Source organism: Staurois parvus, unplaced genomic scaffold (assembly GCF_062004578.1).
Source record: "Staurois parvus isolate SC_StPar_1 unplaced genomic scaffold, SC_StPar_1.0 ptg000230l, whole genome shotgun sequence".
NCBI lineage: Eukaryota > Metazoa > Chordata > Amphibia > Anura > Ranidae > Staurois > Staurois parvus.
Genome location: NW_028318026.1, coordinates 4,786,065 through 4,813,322, shown reverse-complemented (window position 1 = coordinate 4,813,322; position 27,258 = coordinate 4,786,065). Strand labels below are relative to the sequence as shown.

The following is a 27,258-nucleotide window of genomic DNA, read 5'->3' as shown; positions in this document are numbered from 1 at the left end:
CCCAATCCTCCTCTCCTTGAGTCTCTCGCTGGCATTCTGGGCTCCAAACTCCTCCAAGTGCTCCCAGAGCAAGCTGCTTCCTCTGGGGGCACTTGCACGTGCTCGCTCCTGAGCCGCCTGTGTGTGTCAATAAGATTTACAGAGCACAGCTCTGCCCCGCCCCCCCCACTCCCTCCTCACTGGCTGTGATTGGATCAACATCATCAGGAGCATGCTGTCTTTACACCAATGAAATGTGAGAGAGCCTTGGCTCTCTTGCACATCGCTGAATTGGGATTGGGCTCAGGTGAGTATAAGGAAAGGGGGAGGGGCCTGGGGAAAAACTGCACTCAGGTTGTTTTTTTTTCCTTACCTTCATGCATTAGAATGCATAAAGGTAAAAGACCTTCTGCCTTTACCACTTTAATGGTCCTCATCCTTTATCTTACCTTTAAGCAAGTGAATGAAATAAAGCCCAAGTTCAGTTATAATTAAAAAAAAAAAAAAAAAAATATATATATATATATATATATATATATAATCAGCCCGAGGAAAATTTACATTCAACGTAACGTGTCCTTTGTGCTGCTGGCTCCTGTTTTATTGAACTCTTCCTCCTGTGCCCCCCACCCTCCCCGACCCCTGACGTTGTAATCTTCCAGTGCCAAGGGGGTTAATAGATCCAAGGGATCTGTCATGTGCCCACTATGCCTACATTTTTCACCCCTCTCCTGCATTCATAGAATCTGTACCTATTAATAAAAAATGATTTATGAATGGAGGCGGCAGTTCATCCGCTCAGCCTCTATTCAGAACTCTTTTCATGCATAGAAGCTATAGTATGGTTTCTATGAGTGGAGGGAGGGGAGCAAAAAAAGCCATCAGATTAGTTAACCCCTGCAGAACCAGAAGAATATAGCAATGGGTGTAAGGGGGAATTAGCGTACAGATTTCAACCAATTCTGCAGACATCAGCACAAGGAACACATTGCAGTGATAGTAAGTAATTTCTCTTGAGCTGTTTTTTTTTACTAAACTTAAGCCAGCCATAGCTGGATCACGTCTCATCTGGTTCAGCAGGGACTGGCCAAAATTTGATCCATCTTTGGCCAGGCTGGAAGTAGATTTATGTGATTGCTGCCAGAGACTATAGCCGCCAGCAGTGCTCATTGTGTTTTGTCAGCAGGAACGGCTCCCTGCTGGCAGAACACATCAGCACTGCGGTTGCAGGAAAGAAATTTGCATCATCTATAACTTTCCTACGGCTTTAAGAGGATACCTATAATGCTTGTTGCAATAGCATTAAAGGATAAGTTTACCTTTCTGGAAAAAATGTTAAATGCACATGTTTACACTTGTGCATTTGCATTTATTATTTTTTCGAACAGAAGCCTGAAGAGCATTGCACCCATGATGAGTGGATCACAGATGCAATGTTAGGCTCCTGCAGACACCTAATCAAGCTTGTCCATACCTCTGTATGGACTTTCTGCTTGAAAGCTGGAGGAAGTATCAATGGACTACAAGGGTACTCATCAGCACCATTACAAGTTCATTGACAACTACAACCTGTCTGCCACGGTGGAAGACGGGACTTGTAGTTTCTTCATTCACAGATTCCTGTGACTGAATAACCAGCCTTATTCAATCAGCGCAGTCTATCACACGTGGCAAAAACTGTATATAGAAATTAAATAAAATAGTATGAAAACAATGTAAAACAAACCCACCCCCTTAATGCTTGCTGGACATAGATAAAGTGAATCTCACCTCACTCTCATTAGATATTCCTCATAAGAAAGTGCAGCGCAACTCCCTATATTCAGCCCCCTTTCCTAAACAATGCTTATACCCTACCAATAGTGAATAGTGATTAACAAATCTGATCATAAACGTCCTGTCAGCACAAAGTCCATGCAATACACCTATTGGTGTTATCAAGTGACACGGAGTATCCTCTTCTTTTTCACGGTTCGGTGCACCACCACACCAGGTGAAAGAGCTGCTCACCTCCAAATTAAGTAATTTGCACTGTGTGACAGGGTGCAAAAGCGTAATTGGAAGGCAGGGACACAGCCTAAAAATGCCAATGAAAGCTGTCAATTTAAAATTTTGAAAATTATTAATGAAATTACAATAACATGTTAAAACTTTGGTAATTGGGTTGATCTCTCCATCAAATGGGTTTCTCTGTTTGGGAACAGTAGAGCAGCTAAAAGCCAATCTGCAGTTGTCACCATCCTGAATTTAGTACTTCATATACTTCCTAAGGAATGAAGAATCCCTTATGAGGAGCAACACATAGAAAAATTGTATTACTTTTTTCTAGATTTTCCATAGGCGTATCTAGAAAGCTCAAAGGCCACCTTTAGCTCAGATCACACAGCCTGAAATGACTAGATACTGTGAGCAGAAATTCCCAAGTCACTAACAAGTTTTTGAGTTAGAGGATGAAATCTGACACAACTTATTATGGGTTTCTGAAAAACAAGGTTTACCAAAACAAAATACAAATCACGATTTCCATATTTATTTACTGAATTTGTGTTTTCTTGCTGTTCTAACACAGTGGTCTCTAAACTGTGACCCGGGGGCCAGATGCGGCCCTTTGCTTGCCTTTATCCTGCCCTTGGGGCAATATTTCATCCTCTGACACCAACAAAGGGGCACAATTCCTTCGAATGACACCAATAATGGGGACACAGTTCCTTTGAATGACACCAATGATGGGGACACAGTTCCTTCCAATGACACCAATAATGGGACACAGTTCCTTCCAGTGACACCAATGATGGGGCACAATTCCTCCCAGTGACACCAATGATGGGACACAATTCCTCTCACTGACACCAAAGGTGGGGCATTGTTTACCGGATGTGGCCCTTTGCTTGCCTTTATCCTGCCCTTGGGGCAATATTTCATCCTCTGACACCAACAAAGGGGCACAATTCCTTCAAATGACAATGATGGGACACAGTTCCTTCCAATGACACCAATGATGGGGACACAGTTCCTTCCAATGACACCAATAATGGGACACAGTTCCTTCCAGTGACACCAATGATGGGGCACAATTCCTCCCAGTGACAACAACGATGGGGCACAATTCCTTTCACTGACACCAAAGGTGGGGCATGGTTTACTCCCACTGATGCCGGGACATTTTCTACTTACAATGGCCACAGTCTGACCCTCTAAAGTCTGAAGAACAGTAAGCTGTTCTAACAGAAAGAGTGACACTGTCCGTGGTACTGAAGGTTCACTCAATGCAAAGCAGTTTTTTTTTTCCATTGTTTGCTGTTGCTAAAAACCTGAACAACCTATTGCTTTCCTATGCTTCTCACTTTGTGATTTTTAATAGTACTGCTTAGACCTTGAAGAAGGGGACATACCCCGAAAGCTTGTCCTCAAAATTGTATGTTAGTGCAAATAAAAAAAGTATCACGGACAGTACTCAATTGTTTCTATGCTTCTCAGAAACACTGGGGGTTATATCTCGGTGCTGAGAAGAGACTCTACTCAGCCTGAAAGCACACAAGGGTGGATAGAAACACCTAAAACTTCAAGAGGAGCAGGAAAAGAGCCAGGAACTATTACTTGAGCTCCTAAGGGTACATGAAAATCAGACATTCCTGGTATAAAAAAATGCAAGAATGGGCTTTATAACAAATGCACATATTTCAGCATATGCGTACAAATTCTGCTAGCATTTTTTAAAATCAAGGAAGTATGACGCAAAACCGCATATATGCACGTGTTTGCGCATACGTGTGTAAAAATACTGACCAGTAACACAGATTTTTTTTTTTTTTTTTTTACTACACTGATCTATATGCAGCTCCCAGCTCCATTTGCTTTGGTGAAATGCAGGGAAGACTGATAGATCCCTGATGTCTCAATAAAGAGGACCTGTGATAGCAATACATTTAACTGTAAAAAGAAAATTCCTTTGGACAATCTTCCATATCAAAGTTTGTCCCCGTTTGAAAGATGTGCAGTTTTAAGGCTTGACATGCTAAGCATCTATTTACTTGTTGCAACATGTTTTTATAGTATACCAGAAAATATGCGTAATATGGCGTTTTTGTCCACAAAAATTTACTTTAGTGGTATAGTTTGGTTTCTTTTACTTAAGTACAAAATGTGTATATAAACCCCTCAAAAAAACAAAAAAAAAAAATCAATTTTTTTCAAATGTTATTAGTTTTTAGATCTTAGTATAATGACATAAAAATTATAATTATGTTATTATATTAATAATAAGTATATTTTCAATTTATATGACAAAAAAGAAGTACAGTACAATATTCAGTAATATAATAATGAGAAGTCTCTCCATAAAGTACAAAGACAATGAATATCAAAGAGACTAAAGTAAATATAGAATAACAAAAGTACTTAAAGAAGCTAGTATCACGTTTGGTCAAAAGTGTAAAAGTGTTACAAATCAACTAAATATGTGTGCTAACATCATGCAACATCTAAAACAGCTACCACCATTTTATTCTCCAGGGTGTTTTTTAGCTTTCAGAAAACATAAAATGTTTAGGGGTTTAACTAACCTAGGCCTTAAATGTGTATTTTGCCATGTGCAAAAATGGAAAAAATGGCCCTGGTAGACAAGTGTTTAAACAAAATCTTTTACCTATTGTTCACAAGTATAGGCTTTTTTAAAGATATACTATAACCTTGCTCTTTCAGGGCAAAGTGATAGTTGCTTTACAATGGGGCTAACTCTTCCTGCCGCTTCTTCTGATGCCTTAGCTGGCAAAAATACTTAGTGCTTATGGTGGGGCATGTGACCACCTGCCATGTGACAGTGCTTGGGTCTAGCAGTCAATTACCGAGGAAGTGACCTTTCTCTCCCACTCATTTCGGACACCAGCTGACCCTGGTATGGGCTCCAACTGAAGGAGTGGTATGACAGCGCTAGCAAGGTATTAGTAGGTATTAGTAGTAGACATTGCAAAGCCTATGTCACTGGGACAAAGTGTCTGTCTTCATAAAGCCCAACATCAGAATTAGAAATTAGATTTTGCCTTCATTAACGCAAGTAAAAAAAAAAAATGCAGCCATTGATTCTCTGCTGCATCCTGTCATGGCTCTTCCTCTTCACCCATTTAACCCACTTCCTGTAAACCCAGGCCGTCATGGACACACCCCCTAGAAATGTAACATCTCAGTCTGAGCTCATAGTAAAATGCTGAAGAGACCGGCATTCCCATATCACACCTAGAAAACCATTCCCTCTATAATGAGGACTGTGTACCCCTGGAAAAGAGGAATAGACTCTTCACATCATGTGGCCGGCTGGAACTCTCCTGGAATTGAGGTACTGGGGGAAAACTTTTGAGGAGGCCTTAGAACTTAATGTTCAGTTTTAAGTTCAGTAAAATAGTAAAAAAAAAAACTAAGCTAAAATGGTAGTACACAGCCTATGGTATTATCACTTTTTTACTCTTTAGTAGTTCTGCCTATTAGAATAATTTTCACATGCAGATGTGTTGTCACTCCTAGTTTCTTATGTCGAACACAATGTTTGGCATCTCATTTAGTATCCCTGCTCGACATCTGCTGACTCCTCCATAAATATAGTAGAGTAAGTGTTGTCACCCTAGGGTGGGAAGTGTGTTACAGGCAGGATCACCAGATGAAAAAGGTAAAATATTTTTTTTAAAAAGTACCGGTAACGAATGCAGCCACCTCATCTAATACCTGGTAAGCAGCAATATATCAAAATTTATTACTTGTAAAAAACATACTCACAAACAGCGAATAAAATCAGGCATGTAAGTCCTCTCAGGGACTTGAAGATAACATGAGTCCCATCAGGGGAATAGGTGTTCAGTACAGCTGACGCGTTTCGAAGGGAGTCCCTTCTTCCTCAGAGCTAACTGAACCATACGTGCACCCTCCTATATATACCCATATCTCTGGACTAAAAATAAGCCCTCCCTACCCGGGTTGGGCAGTCTCAGGATAGTAGGAGGGGCCAAAATCTCATAAACTAACCATCAATATTTACAATGCCATTAGAGAGAGATATAACATATAAATTATAAAATGAATAAAATACATAAAATACATAGAAAACCTATATAAAATATATATCTTAAAAATATATATATATAAAAAAAAAAAAAAAAAAAAAAAAAAAACCATATATTGCATACGCCACTTGGTGTGCATCTAATCCCTCAATTTGACTATGACACCAGAGGAGATAATGGTCTTCCACAGTTATGAAACATTGTCATGTTCCGTGTTGCATTGGTGCACAATGTGTCCCATGGGACACATTGTGCACCAATGCAACACGGAACATGACAATGTTTCATAACTGTGGAAGACCATTATCTCCTCTGGTGTCATAGTCAAATTGAGGGATTAGATGCACACCAAGTGGCGTATGCAATATATGGTTTTTTTTTTTTTTTTTTTTTTTTTTTATATATATATATTTTTAAGATATATATTTTATATAGGTTTTTTATGTTTTCTATGTATTTTATGTATTTTATTCATTTTATAATTTATATGTTATATCTCTCTCTAATGGCATTGTAAATATTGATGGTTAGTTTATGAGATTTTGGCCCCTCCTACTATCCTGAGACTGCCCAACCCGGGTAGGGAGGGCTTATTTTTAGTCCAGAGATATGGGTATATATAGGAGGGTGCACGTATGGTTCAGTTAGCTCTGAGGAAGAAGGGACTCCCTTCGAAACGCGTCAGCTGTACTGAACACCTATTCCCCTGATGGGACTCATGTTATCTTCAAGTCCCTGAGAGGACTTACATGCCTGATTTTATTCGCTGTTTGTGAGTATGTTTTTTACAAGTAATAAATTTTGGTCGCTGAGGTAATGCGCAAGGCTGGTGCGCTTCTTGTTTTTTATTTCATTTTACAGTGCTGATTGGGCTTCCCCAGCCTTGGTTTGGAGCTGCACAGCCCTTTATGCAGTGGTGTTCGTTCTCCCCAGGCCTGGTTCCATCTTGTGCCACCTGTCTGAGTCTTGGAGCGCAGGAGAATTCTTTTTCGTTTTTCCAAGCAGCAATATATTACATTTTTGTTTAGATACACTCTAAACCTCTAAATTCTCTTTATGCAAAAGTTACAAAAATAAAAGGACTCCTTTAATAAGGCAATTTGCGTAAGTAAAACAAATTACGGCTACACATAAAACAGACATGGGCTTAATATATACTCTGCAGCAGCTCATTTTAAACCACAAGTGCAAATTTAAATATGTCTAAATTTTATTATTTATAAAATGGGACACATTTGGAATCTAGAAGTATAAAAAGCCACTATCTAAATGAAATGGCATTCTAGCGGAAGCTTTACTACGCTGCAAATTCAGTAGTGAAATTTTAATGCAGAGACCCAGAGCAAGGCATCAATATTCTTAATTAATCTAAAATATTGCAGGCATAAGTAATTGAATATTGATTTGTAAAATGCAGTGTGTTTTATCCACATAGCTGGAGAAAAAAATTGCCAAGCCTGTATGCAGCAATGAATTAAGATTGTTTAAAACTCTGCCCTGTTATGAAATATGATAGAGTATATTTAAAACATTGACTGCATCTTCTTGCAGGTTGATGGATGGTTTTTCATCTGTTTCAAAGGAAAAGAAATTAAATATAACAAGAATAAACCCTTTATTGGCAACTATATTTTCTATTTCGCAAAAAGCCCAGTAACTCTAAGTGTACTTTTACATCATATGACACCTGACCATCTCTTAAGATGTCTAGTGGGGTCTATGCCTCGATTGGTCAAGGCTATTTTGGTGGCAAAAGGGGGACCTACTCAATATTAGCTAGAATTTGGTTCATTTTTTTTTTCTTTCAGCCCACTTTCTGAATGGAAAAAAAAACAAAAAACAATTATGGCAAGGAATTACATTCCTGTACACAGGGCGATGATTCCTGAACACTCTGGCCGGCATTTTCACAGAGTCATTAATAATGATAAATTAATTTAAAAAAATAGGCATTTAAATTGTATACCTGTCCCAGGGTCAGACAAGATAATCCACAGGTGCTGAATCTGTGATTTCATCCCCAGTCATTAAGAAGGGAACGATATCAGCAATCCTCAAATTTAACAAACTGAACATCCATCTGAATGTTCATGTTTGGTTTGGGTGCACCTTTATTATTACTGCTTTCAATTCATGCTATTTTTTTTTTCTTGTACTAGGGCTCTTGCAAGTGTAAGTTGATGTTGTATACTGTTCTATGTAACATATTTTATGCATTTTCATTGCAGTGCTGTGAATGTTTGCTAGCTTTAATTTACTTCCTTAGGGGATGTGCCTCACGAATCTGGAAAACTCAGTCAGACTCTTGAAAAATATGCCAAAAGGGAAGAAGCTCATTGCTGAGAACATCAAATTTTAAAACGATTTCTCCAGTAAAATACTCACAAGACTATTTACCCTTCAAGGAAAGACATTTCATTTCTCTACAACAAGAGGGAAAAATATACTTTGTTTAATATGCTTGATTTTCCAGGAGAAACGCCATACATCCTCCACAGAACTCCGGGTGAAGTATTCAGTCCTGATTTAGTGATAGCTGGCATTTTAAAGTAGTTTGAACCGTGGTATGTGAAGGAAACTTTTTAAATATATATCAGTGTTTCTTAAAAAAAAAACCTAAAAAAACTAATAGTTTTACATAAAATAGCGGCATCTACACATGTAAGATACCCAACATTAGAGGTGATTTATTCTTACAAAGCAAATACACCTTTGGACATCGATACTAGTATTCAAGTATTTCTCTTCTCCCTCACTCTCGCCCTCATTCAACTAATGTGACCCCAGTGCTGACAATGAGGGGTAGGGAAGGGACAAACAAGGACATCCTCAGGCACCCAACATCCTCCTTTTCAACGTATAATGTCACTGGTTGTTAGGACACCAACAGTTGGCCAACACGGTGCCCGAGGTTATAATGCTCTGCAATAAAAACCTGTGGCTTGTATAAAGAAAAAGACAGACTTGATCCACCCACCAGCTTGTTGAAAATGTTGGGGGCAATTTTTAGGCATTTTGCCAAGGCACCCCTGAAAATCCCAGAAGGCACCCACGTCGAAAAAGGATGATTTCTGGTACTGTAACTGAGAATGTTTCTATCAACTATCATTCATGAAAAGGGTAAAGTAATACCGTATCAAATACCATTATCATTCCACATATGACAGACAGACAGAAAGACAGATGCATATATCCTAGGACAAAGACATCTAAGGCTAAGGAAATATTACACGTACCTGCTGTGTAATTTGATTGGCTGACCTCCAATAGGAGGATACCCTTGAGGATGGTACTAAAGTACTTGGGGCATGCCACTGTCTTGCCATTCAGGGTGCAACCAAATTATCTGGCAACAAGGTTCATGATCATCTTAAAACCTAAATGCGCCTTTCACACTGACAGTCCAATCAGATCTGCCTGTCAGTTTTTTTTAGGCGGACCCAATTGGATCATCCATAGCCCTCTACGGAGGGGCGGGTGTCAGCAGATAGGTCAGCTGACACCCACCGGTACCCGATCCAATCCTGTACGCTAAAATCAGACGGATGGGGATCGGTTCCCCATCCATCTGGCGGATTGGATTGTATGACAGTCAGATGGAAACGGACAGGCGGTCCGTTTCCATCCGACCGTCCCATAGAAAACAGTGAGCTATTTCTGTGTCCACTCTACATCAGCGGAATGGACACAGACCTGTCATCTGCTTGCTCAGCAGGGATCAGAGGAGACATCCCCCGCTGAGCAAGCGGATCTGCTGATAGGTGTGCCCCATCGGAAAGTGGCCTAACACAACTGTCTTCAACAAACGGATAAGTCTTCCACAGCTGTGGGAGTAATGGGGAGCCTCTTGAACAGACCAGACTTAAAGTGGTTGTAAACCCTTACTCCCAGTGAAGGGACAAGCCTCAGGTGATACACAGAGATGAAACAAATCCTCCTACATACCTTGTACCTGTCTAACTGCAGTCTTATTTTCTCTACATCCTTTCAAAGTCCAGAATTTATAAAGCTTGTCTGAGAGTTTAGAAAAATAAGGGGCAGACAGCTGAAATTAAACACTACAGAGCTCAATGAGGAGAGCTCTGAGATCTTAATGGAGAAAAGGGACAGCTGAGGCTGTCAATCTGCTGGAGGTCCCTCCCCTGTCGCCATTTTTCTCTTGGCCTCAGGAAAATTTGTCAGAAGTGATTCATGCTGGTAGCAGAGGAACAAAGTAGCAGACAGAAATGACACTTAGTGCTCTTATTTGAGACAAGTACTTATCATAGAGAGATATACTTTGTTCATATTTCATATCTCAGGTTTACAACCACTTAAGACCAAATGAGAACTTAGGCAGGTTAACTGTATGTTTCCATCCTCTAACTACTTTCACTGTATGCTTGCATTGGACTATTCACCTATTTCAAGGATATTAAAGCAATAATACACATATATATTCATCTAAAGGATGATCTCTCCCTTATACTCTTGTAGACTGTAAATAGTGTTCTTTATCTTTACCTTACACCCTCAAAACTATTTGATACATTGCATCAAAAAATTCCTTTGGTGTGTTTTCTACTATATATAAAATCTACTGCATTAGTAACACACTGCATGAATAATGCAGAGATTTGAACGAAGCCTAACAGATTGTGGGTTCTCCTACCTTCCTTATCCCTCCCTATATATATTATACGGTAAGCTCTTCTACCTTCTGTATTCTCTCTCATTCCCTAATAGACTAGAAGTTCTTCCACCTTCTTTATCCTCCCTTATACCCTAAAATGTTTTATTCTGATATACCTCCTGTATCCTCCTTATACCCCAATATGTTGTAAGTTATTTTATTTTTATACACTCTCTTATAACCTATTAAGTTGTATGCATTTCTATCTTCTTCTGTATCCTCCCCTATTCCTTACCAGCAAACCCCAAAAGGTAAAATGCCACCTCTAAGCATTGTTGTGGTACATTTAAAATGGTAGTAAACTAATTTTTTATACTTTTACGCACAAGTAAGCTCATAATAAATCTGAGCTGTAGGTAAAATGAATATCTCCCAAATGTGTATCATTTAGGCGATATTCTAGTGAGCAGCAGCGGAGCATACCCATGCCGTCCCTTCAGAGCTGTGTGCCGCGGCCATAGCTCCTACACGAATGATGAAAGCAGACTGCTGGAAAAGTAGGTTAAAAAAACGTCTGTTTAGCCACGTTTGCATAGCGTGTTAATGTGCGTTTGCGTCTAGAAGCGGTTTTAAAAGATAACCTCAGGAGACCTTCCCAAATGCCCAGAATGCACTGAAAAATAGTAACAAATCAACTATTTCAGACATTTTGAGAGGAATAGAGAGAGCAGAAGCAGAGAGAGCAGTATGTGTTGAGATTACCTGACTTTTCTGGTTGTATTCACTATGGATCCCATCATGAGCATAATGCGGCACGTTCTACCATTTTGTTCCTTCATGCAAAACCTGCAACTGACTGCGCTGGTGTACCGGGTCCATTTGAATACATGGAAAATGCTTTGCATGCATTTCTGATGATGAAAAACGACTCTGGACAGCATCTGGACATGGAACAATTAAAAAACGCTTCTAAACGCAGACGCTTACAAACGCGGTTAACCACGTTTACAAGCACTTGGCGTTTGAAACACCAGTAAAATCTACTCCTGAGCGCAAGTGAAATAAGACAATGATTCATACTTAGGCTGCTTTCACGTTGCCCTGTTGCAAAAATGCATATGCATTTTTGCTGCGATGTGTTGTGTTTTTGATCAGTAGAATAGAATAAAACAGAACAGAATATAACTGAATAGAATACAATAGAACCGAATAAAACAGAATAGAATAAAATAGGCCCATCTTCCAAAATTTGAATCGTTTTCGAATCTAACTACCGAATCCGAATATACAAAATTAATTCCGAAAACAAAGCATTTTAACATAATGATGATAATACGAACTTAAAGTAGTTATAAAGGTTTGTATTTTTTCTTTAAAATAATAAAGACATCATACTTACCTGCTTTGTGAAATGGTTTTGCACAGAGCAGCCCAGATCTTACTTTTTTTGGGTCCCCCAACGGTGCTTCTGGCCCCTCCCCCCTGCTGATGTGCCTCTAGAGCAAGCTGCTTGCTGTGGGGGCACTCATGAGTGCTTGCTCCTGAGCCAAGTATGTGCATCTATGGGACACACCGAGTGTGGCGCAGCTTTCCCCCCCCCCGCTCTTTCCTCCCCGGCTGTGATTGACAACAACGGGAGCCAATGGCTCCTGCTGCGGTGCCTCAGCCAATGAGGAAAGAGACACCCAGGAGAGCCTTGATTCTTGTGCGCATCGCTGGATTGGGATCAGGCTCAAGTAATTATTAGGGGGGGGCTGTGAGGGGAACTGCACACTGAAGGTTTTTTATCTTCATGCTAAGAATAAAAAACCTTCAGCCTTTACAATCACTTTAACAAAGTGGCTGTAATTGGGAAGGTAGGTCTCCGCATGATCCCCATCTTAGCGAATTACTCCAGAATATTTCTATGCTAGGATACTTGCTGAGACTGCTCTCAGTGACTGAATATTAATAGCTGAAGACAGACTATGGGCAGGTTCCTTGGATCTTTTGTGGATGTTAGCAATATTCTACAATAAATCCCTGATGACTAAAAGAGAAGAATGAGAAGTGTGTGGACAAGAGTATTTGCACCCTAACCATCTCTGAATAGCTAGCAGCAGACTTCTGTTTTAAGATTTTGGGAGGAGCAAGCAGATTCTGCTCTCCGAGAGATTCTGGATTCTGGCTTCTCCCGATACTAAAGGTGACACGTGATAAGCAGTGACCAGTTGTGGGACTATCGGGTCCTAAACAAGTCACCGTAGGACACCTTGTCACTTTTGAGGATCATACTGTCCATTAGGAGATAGCGTCTTATGTCATGTAACAATTCTCAAGCCCATGCTGTGCAAGTAAGAACTCCTAATGTGACCCAGGCCAACTCTCTTACTATCGCAGCTAACAGTACATGTGTTTTTGTTCTCCTATTGGTAAGAAAATAATTCCAGTCCATGGGGAAAGGAAAGAGGAAGGATAAAGGAAGTGAAAGTGAGATTAGATAAAATTGATTATTAAGAGTTTAAAGCTGCTATCTAGGAATTGCAAGACAACCAGGACATCAGAGAGAGAGAGCGCAAAAAAAAAAAGATAAGTTTACAATGGCCTCTATACACAGGGATTGTTAGATGAGATCGCAAAGACGAGCACGGCATACTTTCGTTTTTTTTTTTATTATTTACCAAAAGACGTCAAATCACAATCTTACCTTAAATACAAACATCTCCCTGCGCAAGATAGCCAGGGTATTAAAATTCCCATCGCAGATATTAGGCTTGACTCCTGGATAAGATGGCCGGTCTCCTCCAGTAGGAGGCCTGGGAGGTCTTGGTTGTCTATCATTCTTGCGTGGATCTGCTGGTGGGTTAGGCCTGTGTGGTGGCACTGTAGGAAGAGGTTTTGTTGGTGTTGGGATCTTTTCTGGTGGACCTAGGCAAGGATGGATAACACATTTGTATCAGAATTCCACACTGTTGGTTATTGACATAAAATATTCTAAGTAGCAAGAGAGCAGTAAAAGGAAAAAAAGACTGCCGCTGTCTTGAGTGTAAGATTTAGGGATTTACGCAGATTTATGGCGTTTTATAAACAGTAGCTCTCTGCCTTTTACAACATGAGTTGTGCTGTCTAGACAGAACATCAAAGTGGTTATGCTCTCGGTCATGATCAGCAATTGCCACTGTTTAGCCTAACAATATCAGGCAATTAACTTTTGCAGTCCTTGATTATTTTAGATCTATCATTCTGTTAATGTTTATGTTTGATTTGCTTTCACTTATCTCATCTTGAATACTATATATATTTAATATACAAGGTCTGTCTGGAAAGTATACAGCCATGTAATATGTAAAATAGAGATGTTTGTTGAAGATACAAGAACAATGGAACAAGGGGACAAAGTAAAACTGTAATGACATTTTATACAATTATGTGTATTTCTGACTCTTTAATATGCATATACTGTTAATTCACCCTTGATACCCCTTCTCTATTGTAGATTGGTCCCCTTCAAAGTAGGCACCTTGGGACCTCATACAAAATCTCGGACAGTGTAGTTTTTGGAATCCCCAGATCCGCTATTAGTTCTCAACGATCATTGTTGATTGCAGCCCGTTCTGCTTGTTGTAGGCCCTCCAGACTCTGGGTCATTTTCAACAGATTTCAACATATTATTAACCATCTTTGAAGTGTTTGTGTCACACTTTTATTTGCGCTGCACTCATTGCATCGTCCCTGAAAGCCTTCTGAATCAACTGAATAGTTTCCGCAGAGGAGTGTTCAAGCTTAATGTCAAATTTGATGTAGATTCGTTGCTCAACTCCCTCAGTTATTTTGAATTCGACGGCCACAAAGTAAGCATGTTCACTCAGCAGCATCTACTACCTCAACGGTCTAGTACAGTGAAGTCGCCATTTTTCATGCATGCATATTCCAGTCCATTCTCTTTAACTGCCAGGTTACATCGGTGTCACCCAACCATTCTCATTATATTAACAATGACTGGACTGGTTCCGGACAGACCTCCTAGATAGGGGCAACAGCCTAGAAAAGTCTTGGTCAACTTTAATTCGAACAGTATATAGAGCCATTTTGTAACTGCTTAAACATTTGCAGTGTATCATTTCTGGATGTGGTGTATCATTTCTGGATTGTTAAAAGTGTCTCAATTGGAAAGATTTTCCTTTCATTCCTGTTTTGGTGACACTTATTACTGGGACAAGAAGGAAGAGAAAATCTCTCCACTGGGGACACATGGGATAAAGCCCTCTGTGGACACTGCTAAGAACAAGATTTTTTTGCATTTTCTTATATTCTTTAGTTTCACAGTTGGAGAGATTTACCATCTTGGTAACACTTGTTAATAGCATAGGAAGTGAGTACAACCAGAACCCTATGGGAAACCGGATACATTTGGCAGACACTCCAAAATCTTTCCAGAAGAGTGGAGCCGTATAGTGCACGTGCCTTTTTTTTTTAAATAGTCAATATAAAAAGCTGCACTTTGGTGAACTGTGTTAAACTGGCATTTACTACCAGTCTTAAGTTGATTTCACTTATCAAGTATGCAATGATTCCCCATTTTAAAAAAATGAAACAATCATGGAGAAATTATTATTATTATTATTATACAGTATTTATAAAGCGCCAATGGTTCGCTCAGCGCTGTACATTACAAAGGGGGACAGAACATGTGACAGAACAATACCAACACAATGCAAAACATGAGGGGATCGAGGGCCCTGCTCTTTCGAGCTTACAATCTAGGAGGGAGGGGATAGTGGTACAGGAGGAGATAGCTGTGGAGGATGGAGTGGTAGGAAGAGTGGCGGAGGTCGGCAGGCTAGCAGGGGGTGGGGTAGGCTTCCCTGAAGAGATGGGTTTTCAGGGCTTATCTGGGTATTAGAAGATGAGATGCTGACTGTGTTGAATTTATATAATTTTTTAATTAATCAAACGACCAACTGTACTGTGCAATAAATGTATATTTGAAACCTGTGTTTAATATCTAATATTACTAATATTTTTAATAATAATCTGTATTTAATTTTCAAAAATTAGAATAATGGCAGCAAATGCCTCTTTGAAATCATACACCTGTTATAAATATATGGGTCAGCTCTATGCTTGCCAACAACCCAATCACAGATTGCAATCTTACTGCACCACTCTCAACTTGGAATCAAATGTTTATGCAAAGTAATAAGTGACATGTCAGCAATAAAGATGACAGGAGCCATTTTTCCAAATGTGTAGATGCCAAACATTTAAAAATTATTCTCATGCATGCGAATCCCAAGAAAAGGGCTTACTCATCAAAAAACAAACGTGAAAGAATGCTGAGTTTTATACAACTCAGAATAAAAAAGTAACGTAAGTTATGACACTGGAACAGGCTGCAAAAAGTCGGTGTGTTTTCAGTAAATTATAATCATACCTTTATTAAGCAAAAGCACATTTTAATCTCCCACGCGTCCACATTTACTGCCAAACAAAACGCACATCCAGCCTTTTCTCCATGGACAAAGTCCAAAAATCAGAGTTTCAACAGTCAACACAACTTATCAATGGCTCTCAGTGACTTCGTTCTAGGCAGTGAAACATTGACATGTAACACTTCTCTAGCACAGAAACAGAGTCTGTCTCTTGAACATTGGCTATGTATTGCTGAGCACACTAATGCCATTTAACAGTTCATATTTCACCAGCATTTCAATGTGAGAAAATTACGCTGAGACTAACGGGTCTGAAGGCTTATTTATACAAAAAAATAAGCTTTTTGAAACGTAGAATATCTCCCAGGGAATATAGGCCTAATGGTTATTAAAATTGAGGAATTCAAACAGAAGTTCAGCAACAAGAAAGATCAGCGAGTGTGAATCCTACACAGGGAATATTACAACTGTGATGGTTTAAAAAGTTTACCTTAATCTATATAAAAAGGCAATTTTTTTGGTTTTGAATACAGTAGGGTTAAAAATGATCTTGCCATTTCATAAAGACAATAAAATTAGGGGAAAGCTCTACAAAGAAAGAAAAAGCCTGTCTTAGATAGATGATACATTATCAAGTGTCCCATCGGTTGAGGCACATTCCAGGACTATAGGTCCATACATGATTCTTTTTTTTTTTAAATTCGGCAAGTCCCTGCTGAACCATCTGAATTTTGATCCATGTACAGTATATAAATAACATAAGCTTAATGGTGCGCTGCGAATAAGAAATATACTTAAATCATCAAACAATTGATGATTGCGGCCAACATGTCCCCCAGACCCACAGGGTCCACTTGCTGCTGCCAGTCAGCTATCTGCTACACATGCCTCTTGAACAGGAGATTTGATCCCAAGCAACCCTTAAAGGTTTTTTTTTCTCTGGTTCGGAGATCAAGGGAAAGGAAAGAGGACACCCAGTAGTTGTAAAACTGTGGATGACCAGGAGAGTGGAGGAACCTCACAGTATTTATTATCTGAAGCACATTCCTTTTGTTCGGTGAGCATTGAGGTGGCACAATCTGCATGTAGTGCAGCACGTCAAGAGATGGTGTTGGTTATATGAGCATGTGAGAAATCCTATGGAGTTGTGAAGGAAGTTGATGTAAAGCTATATTCACGATACACTGTTCTAATTCATATTCACGTGGACTTGTTTCTATGGACATTTTATTTTTATGATTTATGCACGTTATATGTATATCTGATGTTTTCATATTCAATTGTTTGATGATTTGGTGTGTATATTTCACATTAGCAGCGCAGCATTATGTTTATTTTATTTGTTTATGTTTATGTTGTGGGAACACAATTTTTAATGCTAGCAGCAGCTCTATACATTATTATTCATTACATGGTCACATTGAGGCAGCGCAGGAGTAAATTCTTTATCATGTACAGTATATGCCTGGCTTAAGGCTTATAACACGCTTCAATCCCAAATCGCCCAGTGTGTCATTGGTCCAGAGCATTCCAATGGAAATGAAAGGGAGGCATATAAAAATAAGACATTGTGTTAATAGGAAAATGCAGCATGTCAAATGATATGGGAATATAAGGGAATTCCTATAAGGTGACTGGACATAGATATGTGCACGTGCCCAACATCGCGAAAAGAAATGTGCATAGGCGCATTGCTCATAGAAATGAGCGTGTGCACATTCCTGAATGCACACGTGTGCATTCATGCAGGAGCATGCCTACGGTTTCTGATGCCAGATAGGCTATTTAAAGGAAGCTCTTGCTCACTGCCAGTGCTGACTGGTCTTCAGCTTAACCTGAGTCCTGAGTGTATTCTGTATATGATTTTCCGTTTATAACCTGGCTTGTTACTGACCTGAACCTGGATTCTGTTTGTACCTCGGTCCATCCGTTTCTGACCTCGGCCTCACTCCTGACCATGCTTCTGCTTACGTTTTGGTACCTTATTGCCCACCTGCTATTGACCTTGGCTACCCTTGTGACCTTGCTCCGGCTTCCAACTTGACTTCATACTAGTTCTGAGTGTCTGCTTTAGCTGTCCTTCATACCCACTCGCAGTGTGTTCCTGCCTAAAGCCAGCTGAGAGCTTCGACAAGCCACACTTCCAGAACCTGCAGTACATACAGAGTGACCCTTTAACCTCGACTGGTCCAGCATACATCACATCTGATTCTGGCCCGATGTCCTGCCTGACTTACCAAGCCTGCACCTCCAGCTGCAAGCTCTGCTATCAACACCTGCCAGCACTCGTATTCCTCCTCTCCCTTGGCACCATCTATTCCACCTTCAGTGGGGCCTGGGCTGGAGATACAAAAGAAGCCAACCTCTTCAATTCCATCTTCTACCAGGTACGTGACAGGGAGATAAAGTGCTTTGGGGGGGACTTGGAAATGTACAAAAGGGTACAAACTTTAATGAATTTCAGAAATGCCAATTTGCAGCTTAACAATCCAAGTTCCATTAGTTGAAGGTCTCACCACATCTTGAAGCAAATAAAATTTGAGAAACTATGCTGCTTATATGTTACAGTGGACTTCCCTTCCCCCCACCCCATCATAAAAAATGGAACATGGGTAAGAACAGAAAAACATATATAAGTATATTTACAGTATGTATTTGAATTGCTGATCCAGATGTAGGATCTTCACAGAAATCTGCATAAGGCAAGTTTATCTAGTTGATTGAGCACATCAAAAACTGTGTGCCAAGGAGGTAAAATAATATTTCCTGACATTTACTAGTCCTAAAGCACAGTATTAACTCACATCTGGCTCAATCTAACCTTCTAACCTTCAAGAAACCACACACCACATATGTTATGCTTGGCAGTGGGATAAGACTAGCACAAATCAGAGACAGTAATGGAAGCTAAAAGGTTGATTAGGAACATACCATATATTTTCTGAATTCCCTGTAAGTCATCTGTAGGTAGCTTGAAATTGTCTGTCTCCATGTACTGATAAAAAGGTGCCATTATAGCTGTTGGATCGTTGGAGTGCTCCAATCCTAACGCGTGACCCAATTCATGTACAGCAACCAGAAATAGGTCATTTCCTGAGGAAAAAAAAAAAAAAAAGAAAACTCTTTTGTCAAAGAATGTAATCAATAATGTAATTACACACTCATGAACCATTCAAATCCTACTTAATTCGTTTAAGAGAAGGCTCAGAACAGTGGGGGGGACGGGGGGGGGGGGGGACGACAATTTCTCTTGTAATTGCATAAATTGCAAAAGGCCAGCAGGTGTTAAAGATCATTTCACATTATTGTCACTAATTGTTTGCATTATCAGGACAAACTAAAGTGAAGCAGTCACATCAATGCGAACACCCTTTAATTTATGACAGGTGCTACTTGTATTCTCTGTTGTGCCTTTCTGTACTCCATTCATTCCAGTTAACTTGGCATAAATGGCTGACAATACACAACGTAACCTTATTAACACATCAATAAAACATCTACTATTACCATCTAGTTTTAGCTTAGTGCTATGTGATTTTAAAGAATTCCAAGAAGAGTCTACAATTCTATGCCACCATGTTTGTAGTGTCATCAAAAGCAGAATGTCCTCTCCAACCGAAACCTCATCCTGTTGAGATCAGTCTTCATTCCTCCTGCTGTCCTCTGAATTCTGGTCTTCTACTGCTGTTCCCCCAAGCTTGTGATCTACACTGCTGCTGTGCTTGTTGCTGTAAGGGTTCATGTACACTGCAGCTGATAAACTCACATTTAGGAGCTTTTCTGCATTTTTTTTTTTTTAGCATCTCCTGAACTCTCCCTAATGTTTTCCTATGTGTCCATGTACACATAGTTGTTTACAGTCGTTTACAGGCAGTTGAGTTTACAGTCGTTTTTTTGAACGTACCAAACTTGCGTTCAGGAGTAGATTTTATCAGTGTGTCAAAACACCAAATGCGTGTAAACGCAGCTAACCGCGTTTATAAGCGTTTATTAACTGTTCCATATCCTGATGCTGTCCAGAGCCTTTTTTCATCATCAGAAATGCATGCAAAGTGTTTTCCATGTATTCAAATGGACTCGGTACACCAGCGCAGTCAGTTCCAGGTTTTGTGTGAAGGAAAAAATGGTAGAACGTGCCGCATTATGCTCATGATGGGATCCATAATGAATACAACCAGAAAAGACAGGTAATCTCAACACATACGGCTCTCTCTGCTTCTGTTCTCTCTATTTCTCTCAAAATGTTTGAAATAGTTAATTTTTTACTGTTTTTCAGTGCATTCTGGGCATTTTGGAAGGTCTCCTGAGGTTAACATAAAAAACACTTCTAAATGCAAACGCGCATAAACGCGGTATGCAAACGTGGCTAAACAGACGTTTTTTAACCTACGCTTTCCAGCAGTCAGTTTCCATCATTCCGATAAGTTTTCTAAACGTCCCGTGTACATGAACCCTAAGACAGGCCAAGGATTCTGATGACCCTTCACCAGAAGGTGAGAAAGCGAGGGGATATATAGTCTTTATCAAGTTCGTAGAATTTAACTATCTATGATGGAGAAGACTTGGGACTAACACAAGACCCAATTCAACACTCAAACATTGCATTCCAGAAACTTACAAAACACAAACCCACATGTGCAAAACCCCTTAGTGAAAGGAATAGGATGTATCACTTATAGTGAAAGATTAGAAAAACTGTGTTTGTTTAGTTTGGAACAAAAGACGTGTTTTACCTAATATGCAGACATACAGCATATCCAAAGTGAATACAAAATAGCTGGCAAATAAACCTTTTACCCAAAGAACCATAAAAAGAACAATTGGACATCAGTAGTTTTATGAATAGAAGATTTTACCATCAGTACAGGAAGGGGCTCTTTCAGAATGTTTAAAGCAGATCTGTTCTCAAATGTTAGCATAAATCTAGGTTGACAGTTTTGCTGACATGGATAAACCATAACAGAAGGACTGAAAATATGTACTTTTCCTGGGGAAAATGCTGCTACACGCTCCCAGCAGCAGATTCTGCTCATGTGGTCTCCGCTCAAAGGGGTAACAAAATTCCTATTCCTTAAAGCGGAGTTCCACTCACGCTGTCAAAAAATAAAAGTCAGCAGCTACAAAAACTGTAGCTGCTGACTTTTAAAAAAAACAGCCACTTACCTGTCCCTCAGTCCCATGGTGTCACCCGCAGCCCGTTTCACCGCCCGTCCTGTATTCTAGGAGGCCGGCATCTTCAGCGTGGACACCCGGCTGTGATAGCTTGCACCTTCACAGCTGGGAACCCACTGCACATGTGCGAGTAGCGCCGAGCTTCATGAATGGTCCTGTAGTCTTCTGGGACCTGTCACGTGTCCCAAAAGACTACAGGGAGGGAGCGAGGACACCTTCCGCTTCCGGTCGCCTAGGCGATTGGATCGGAAGTGGGAGTGGGTACCTGTGACATTAGGGTACCCGCTCCCCCCCCAAAGGTACCAATCCTTAATGGGGAGCGGGGGAGCAGTCCTTAAAGCGGAACTTCCCCTTTTGGGTGGAGCTCCACTTTAAGACATGTGGCTAGCACTAAAGGGAAGAAACATTTTCTGCAAGAAAGGGAAAAGTAGTACTAAAGCCTCAAAATAAACATCACCATTACATTTGTAATGACCAGGTGAGGATAGGACAAATTTTTGCTTAATGAAATGTCTGAAAAAGTGTGGAACCGCTGGCTTCCAGCTTGAACTACACTGATTCCCCAAATTTCCATACAAGAAGCACATAATCCAACACAGATCCCACTCCTTGGGACTACATGATTCCAAGCTCCACTTCACATGTGCTTTTTATTCAGCCTTAGCTGGCACGTTGGTGCAGACAGCACTTGTCATCTTTCCTGGGAACATGCAAGAAAGGATGACTCCGCTAGACTATGAAAGGCAATGGAACCAACTGAGCAGAGGACACCTGCAGCAGGGATCTGTGAACTAGATGTTTTTAAAAGAAAGTTTTTAGAGAACAGGCAGAAACAAAAAAGTGATGCAAGCTTCTATAATTTATATTTACATTTTTAACATTTACACATTTTATCCCTTTAATTACTTTCCTAAAAGAAGATCAGGATATGAAAAAAAAAACATCTGTACTCATCTAGGTGGATACAGCATTGGTTTGATGCTGCATATGTCCCTTTCTACCTCTAAGACTGAGAACCGAGTGATCAAAGACTGTCAATTGCTCAGTTCTTGGTCTTCAGTGAGTAGAGAGCCAGTGATTGTCAGTCCCTGGCTTTCTGCTCTGCCCCTCCAGTGCTTGCTGGAGCACCGAGCTTTGGAGGGGTGGAACCGGCTGACTCAGGGTCTCACTGGCTAGCTGAGAGGCTGAGCCAGCTGCCAGTCAGGAATCAGGGTGGATTTCAACTTTAAAATCGGGATCTCTCCAGAGCCTGGACCTGCTCAGTGGCGTCAGCTGACAGGCTTCAGCACACTGTCGGCTGAATACGGGTCACAGGAGTGCAAAACTAAGTGCACTCCTGTGAACCACAGGAAAAGTACAGCCAAAAGAGCTTTGTCCCTGCTTCTCCTTTAATCCACCATAGCAAGACCATAGAAAGCATTATTTCTTACAAATAATGGCATCCACAGTTAAAACTACTAAAGATCAAGGTTACATGGTTTAACAGTGTTTGTGGGAATTTTTCTTCTTCCTGTAAGGGAAAATTGACCACAGTTACCCAGGGGGTAATAAATGTGAAATTTGTAAGAGATTAAGCCTGATATCGAATTTCCCCCTAATTTATTTACATTTCCAGGCATGCTAGTAAAGAGTCCCTGGACATTATAGACAACACAGTGGTGAAGGGAGAGGCTAGCATTTCCTTCAGGTGGAATTGTGTATCCAATATAAAAGAGAATGGTGGCAAGACTCTTCAAGGAAGGAAGTCCTTGCCCAGGCTATTAAAACAGAAACACAGCTCTTGGCTTCGAAAATCATAAGAGCTATTTTAAAACCGAGTAATTTAAAACTGGTATAGTAATCATCAACTGTGTTATAGCTTTAGAAATAATAACAGGAGTAGATCACGCTAGCTTGATTTCAGAGTGGTTATCAGGGACTGCAGTGGATGTCTTTTATCTATATTTAAAATAGCCTACAATCCCTAGAAACGGACAACAGAACCCATTGGAATTCATATATAAACTTTACTTCCAAAACACACATTACAGTTACACTGGGATTCTTGTGACCGTAAAAGGCAGACCTGCCAAATACGGCCATTGAAATCATGTCTGGTACAACTGGTTAAGAATAGTAACATGTACAATATGACATTCCATGTTCTTACATTTTACTTTATGACTTCTACTAGGTTATCTGAGATTCAAATCTAGCACTGCTGCAAAGCCATCAAAGTAGAATTCGAATTAAAAAAAAAATGTGTATATATATATATATATATATATATATATATATATATATATATATATATATATATATATATATATACACACATACAGTATATTTCAAACTAAAAGAAAGCGCTCACCAAGTTTAACTGGAATACTGCTAGTCTCCCATAATCCCCAGTGTACCCTTGGGCACCCAGTAAAGGGGGGAGACGAGCAGACTGCCACAATGAACAGCACATATATAATTTATGCTCGTCCTTTTTCTTCTGTAATTACGATCTTATTTTTTTTTTTTCTACACCAGTGTCCTCTCCCCTGCCCAACTACTTTGAGACTCGTAGAACTGGCATCCTTGGTTTAAATCCTAACAAGGACACCTGGGAGTATGCACGTTCTCTTTGTGCTTGCATAGGTTTCCTCCAGGTACTTCAATTTCCTCCCACACTTTAAAGACATGACGGTAGACTAATTAACTCCAGTCTAAATTTTCCCTAGTATATACACTATAGTACTCTCTTATACACTCATTAGCCACTTTATTGAGTACATCTTACTAGTGCCTTGAAAATACCCCCCACACCATTACACCACCACCACCACCAACCTGAACTGTTGATACAAAGCAGGATGGATCCATGCTTTCATTTTTATACCAGATTCTGACCCTACCTTCTGAACATTGCAGCTGAAATCGAATGCCTATTTTCTTCTGACTTCTGACATCAACAAGGCATTTTTGGCCACACAACTGCTGCTCACTGGACATTCTCATTTTCAGACCATCTCTGTAAACCCTAGAGATGGTTGTACATGAAAATCCCAGTAGATTAGCAGTGTTTTAAATACTCAGACCGCCCATCTGGCACCAACAACCATGCCATGTTCAAAGTCACTTAAATCCCATTTCTACCCCATTCTGATACTCGGTTTGAACTTCAGAAAGTCGTCTTCACGATGTCTACATGCCTAAATGAATTGAGTTGCTGCCATGTAATTGGCTCATTAGCAATTTGTGTTACAAAGCAATTAAGCAGGTGTACCTAAAAAACTGGGCGGGGAGTGTAAAAATACCACTACTAAATATTGCTTGCCTTAAAGGATATGTTACCCCAACATTTCGTATCCCTTACATGTGTATGTTGTACTATGTACTTGTGTTAAACGTACTAGTGCTTTAGACAGAACACTTATATGCTGTTCAGGATCTGACAACCTGTACAGTTTTCTGTCTAGGCCTGCTTCCTCCAGTATATAACCCCACAGATCAGAATAATACACGGTCCCACTGCATTATGAGACATCCCTTTTTTCTCAACTCAAGACTGCTCAGCTATGAAATGACAAAGTAAAACAGTGGTCACACATAGCCCAATACATAGAAAGAGCCTATTACATGGAAATCTTCCATGTGATTGACTATGAGAGACATAGGGGACCTGTTAGCAGCTTTGGAGACTGCAGATATTAAAAAGAGTGATCTTATAATTTTATTTGAGGTACTTACAGCTTACAATCTAAGGTCCTTAACCCACATGCATACATACACATACTAGGATTAATGTAGACAGGAGCCAATTAACCTACCAGTGTGTCTTTGGCATGTGGGAGGAAACCGGAGTATTCATGGGGACACCCATGCAAGAACAGGGAGAACATGCAATCTCCAGACAGCTATTGTCATGGTTGAGATTCAAACGGCCGACTCTTCTGCCAGGCACAAGTGCTAATCTCTAAGCCATGGCGCTGCCCAACACTGTAACATTACTGTAGACCAGCCCCTCTCAGCCTTTTACCCCCCGAGACATGCTTGAAATATTTTTTAAGGTCTCAGGGAATTAATGCAAAAAATACCTATACCTTGAGTTTGTGGTACAATAGATTGATCATTAAATTGTAAAAATGGCTCCCTCCATCTATGCAATTGGTCCCCCCCCGCAGCCTCCACTATAGGGCACTTGGGGTCATGGCTGCATGATGACATCATCAAATACAATGCAGGGCCAATAGACCTGTACTGTATGTGAGGACAGCGAGGGGCCACTCACAACCTGGAGTGGAAAAGATCCATGAAGCAAGATAGGAATTACATCTTATACTCCATCCCCCAGAGTGAATAAGCATTTAACCCTTGGAACGTCTGGTGCCTTCTAAAGGTAACATTGTATGACTCATTTTGCATCTTAAAAACAGACCTTTATAACTTTTTCTCATTAAAATTACAGGTGAAACTCAAAAAATTAGAATATCGTGCAAAAGTTCATTTATTTCAGTAATGCAACTTAAAAGGTGAAACTAATATATGAGATAGACTCATTACATGCAAAGCACGATAGTTCAAGCCGTGATTTGTCATAATTGTGATGATTATGGCTTACAGCTCATGAAAACCCCAAATCCACAATCTCAGAAAATTAGAATATTACATGCAATCAATAAAACAAGGATTGTACATAGAACAATATCGGACCTCTGAAAAGTATAAGCATGCATATGTACTCAGTACTTGGTTTGGGCCCTTTTTGAAGCAATTACTGCCTCAATGCGGCGTGGCATGGAAGTTATCAGCCTGTGGCACTGCTGAGGTGTAATGGAAGACCAGGATGCTTCAATAGCGGCCTTCAGCTCTTCTGCATTGTTCGGTCTCATGTCTCTCATCTTTCACTTGGCAATGCCCCATAGATTCTCTATGGGGTTCAGGTCAGGCGAGTTTGCTGGCCAATCAAGCACAGCAATCCCACGGTCATTGAACCATGTTTTGGTGCTTTTGGCAGTGTGGGCAGGTGCCAAGTCCTGCTGGAGAATGAAGTCAGCATCCCCATAAAGCTCGTCTGCGGAAGGAAGCATGAAGTGCTCCAAAATCTCCTGGTAGACGGCTGCGTTGACCCTGGACTTAATGAAGCACAGTGGACAAACACCAGCAGATGACATAGCTCCCCAAATCAACACAGACTGTGGAAACTTCACACTGGACTTCAAGCATCTTGCAGTGTGTGCCTCTTCATTCTTCCTCCATACTCTGGGTCCTTGGTTTCCAAATGAGATGCAAAAGTTGCTCTCGACAGAAAAGAGGACTTTGGACCACTGAGCAACAGACCAGGTCTGTTTTTCTTTAGCCCAGGTAAGACGCTTCTGACGTTGTTTGTTGTTCAGGAGCGGCTTGGAGAAGAGGAATACAACATTTGAAGCTCATATCCAGGATCCCTCTGTGTGTGGTGGCTCTTGATACACTGACTCCAGCCTCAGTCCACTGCTTGTGAAAGTCCCAAACACTTTTGAATGGCTTTTTCCTGACAATCCTCTCCAGGCTGCGGTCATCCCTGCTGCTTGTGCACCTTTTTCTTCCACACTTTTCCCTTCCACCTAACTTTCTATTAATGTGCTTTGATACAGCACTTTGGGAACATCCAATTTCTTTTGCAATTACCTTTTGAGGCTTTCCCTCCTTATGGAGGGTGTCAATGATGGTTTTCTGCACAACTGTCAGGTCAGCAGTCTTTCCCATGATTGTGATTCCTACTGAACCAGACTGATAGGCCATTTAAAGGCTCAGGAACCCTTTGCAGGTGTTATGGCTTAACTAGCTGATTAGAGTGGGACAGTTTGAGCCTAGAATATTGCACCTTTTCACAATATTCTAATTTTCTGAGATTGTGGATTTGGGGTTTTCATGAGCTGGAAGCCATAATCATCACAATTATGACAAATCACAGCTTGAACTATCTTGCTTTGCATGTAATGAGTCTGTCTCATATATTAGTTTTACCTTTTAAGTTGCATTACTGAAATAAATGAACTTTTGCACAATATTAACTTTTTTCGAG

The 27,258-nt window shown here is 40.3% G+C and overlaps 1 protein-coding gene across 2 annotated transcripts in view; it reads right to left on the bottom strand.

The window, feature by feature from the left end:
* Nucleotides 1-27,258, bottom strand: part of MMP16 (matrix metallopeptidase 16) — a 307,082-nt gene that overhangs the window by 55,604 nt on the left and 224,220 nt on the right. For both annotated transcript variants that reach the window (XM_089679703.1, XM_089679704.1), the window contains 2 exons: nt 18,984-19,145; nt 13,328-13,548 (listed from right to left, as the gene is read on the bottom strand). In XM_089679703.1, coding sequence (XP_089535829.1) covers nt 13,328-13,548; nt 18,984-19,145 — 383 coding nt within the window. The remainder of the gene's footprint in view (nt 1-13,327; nt 13,549-18,983; nt 19,146-27,258) is intronic.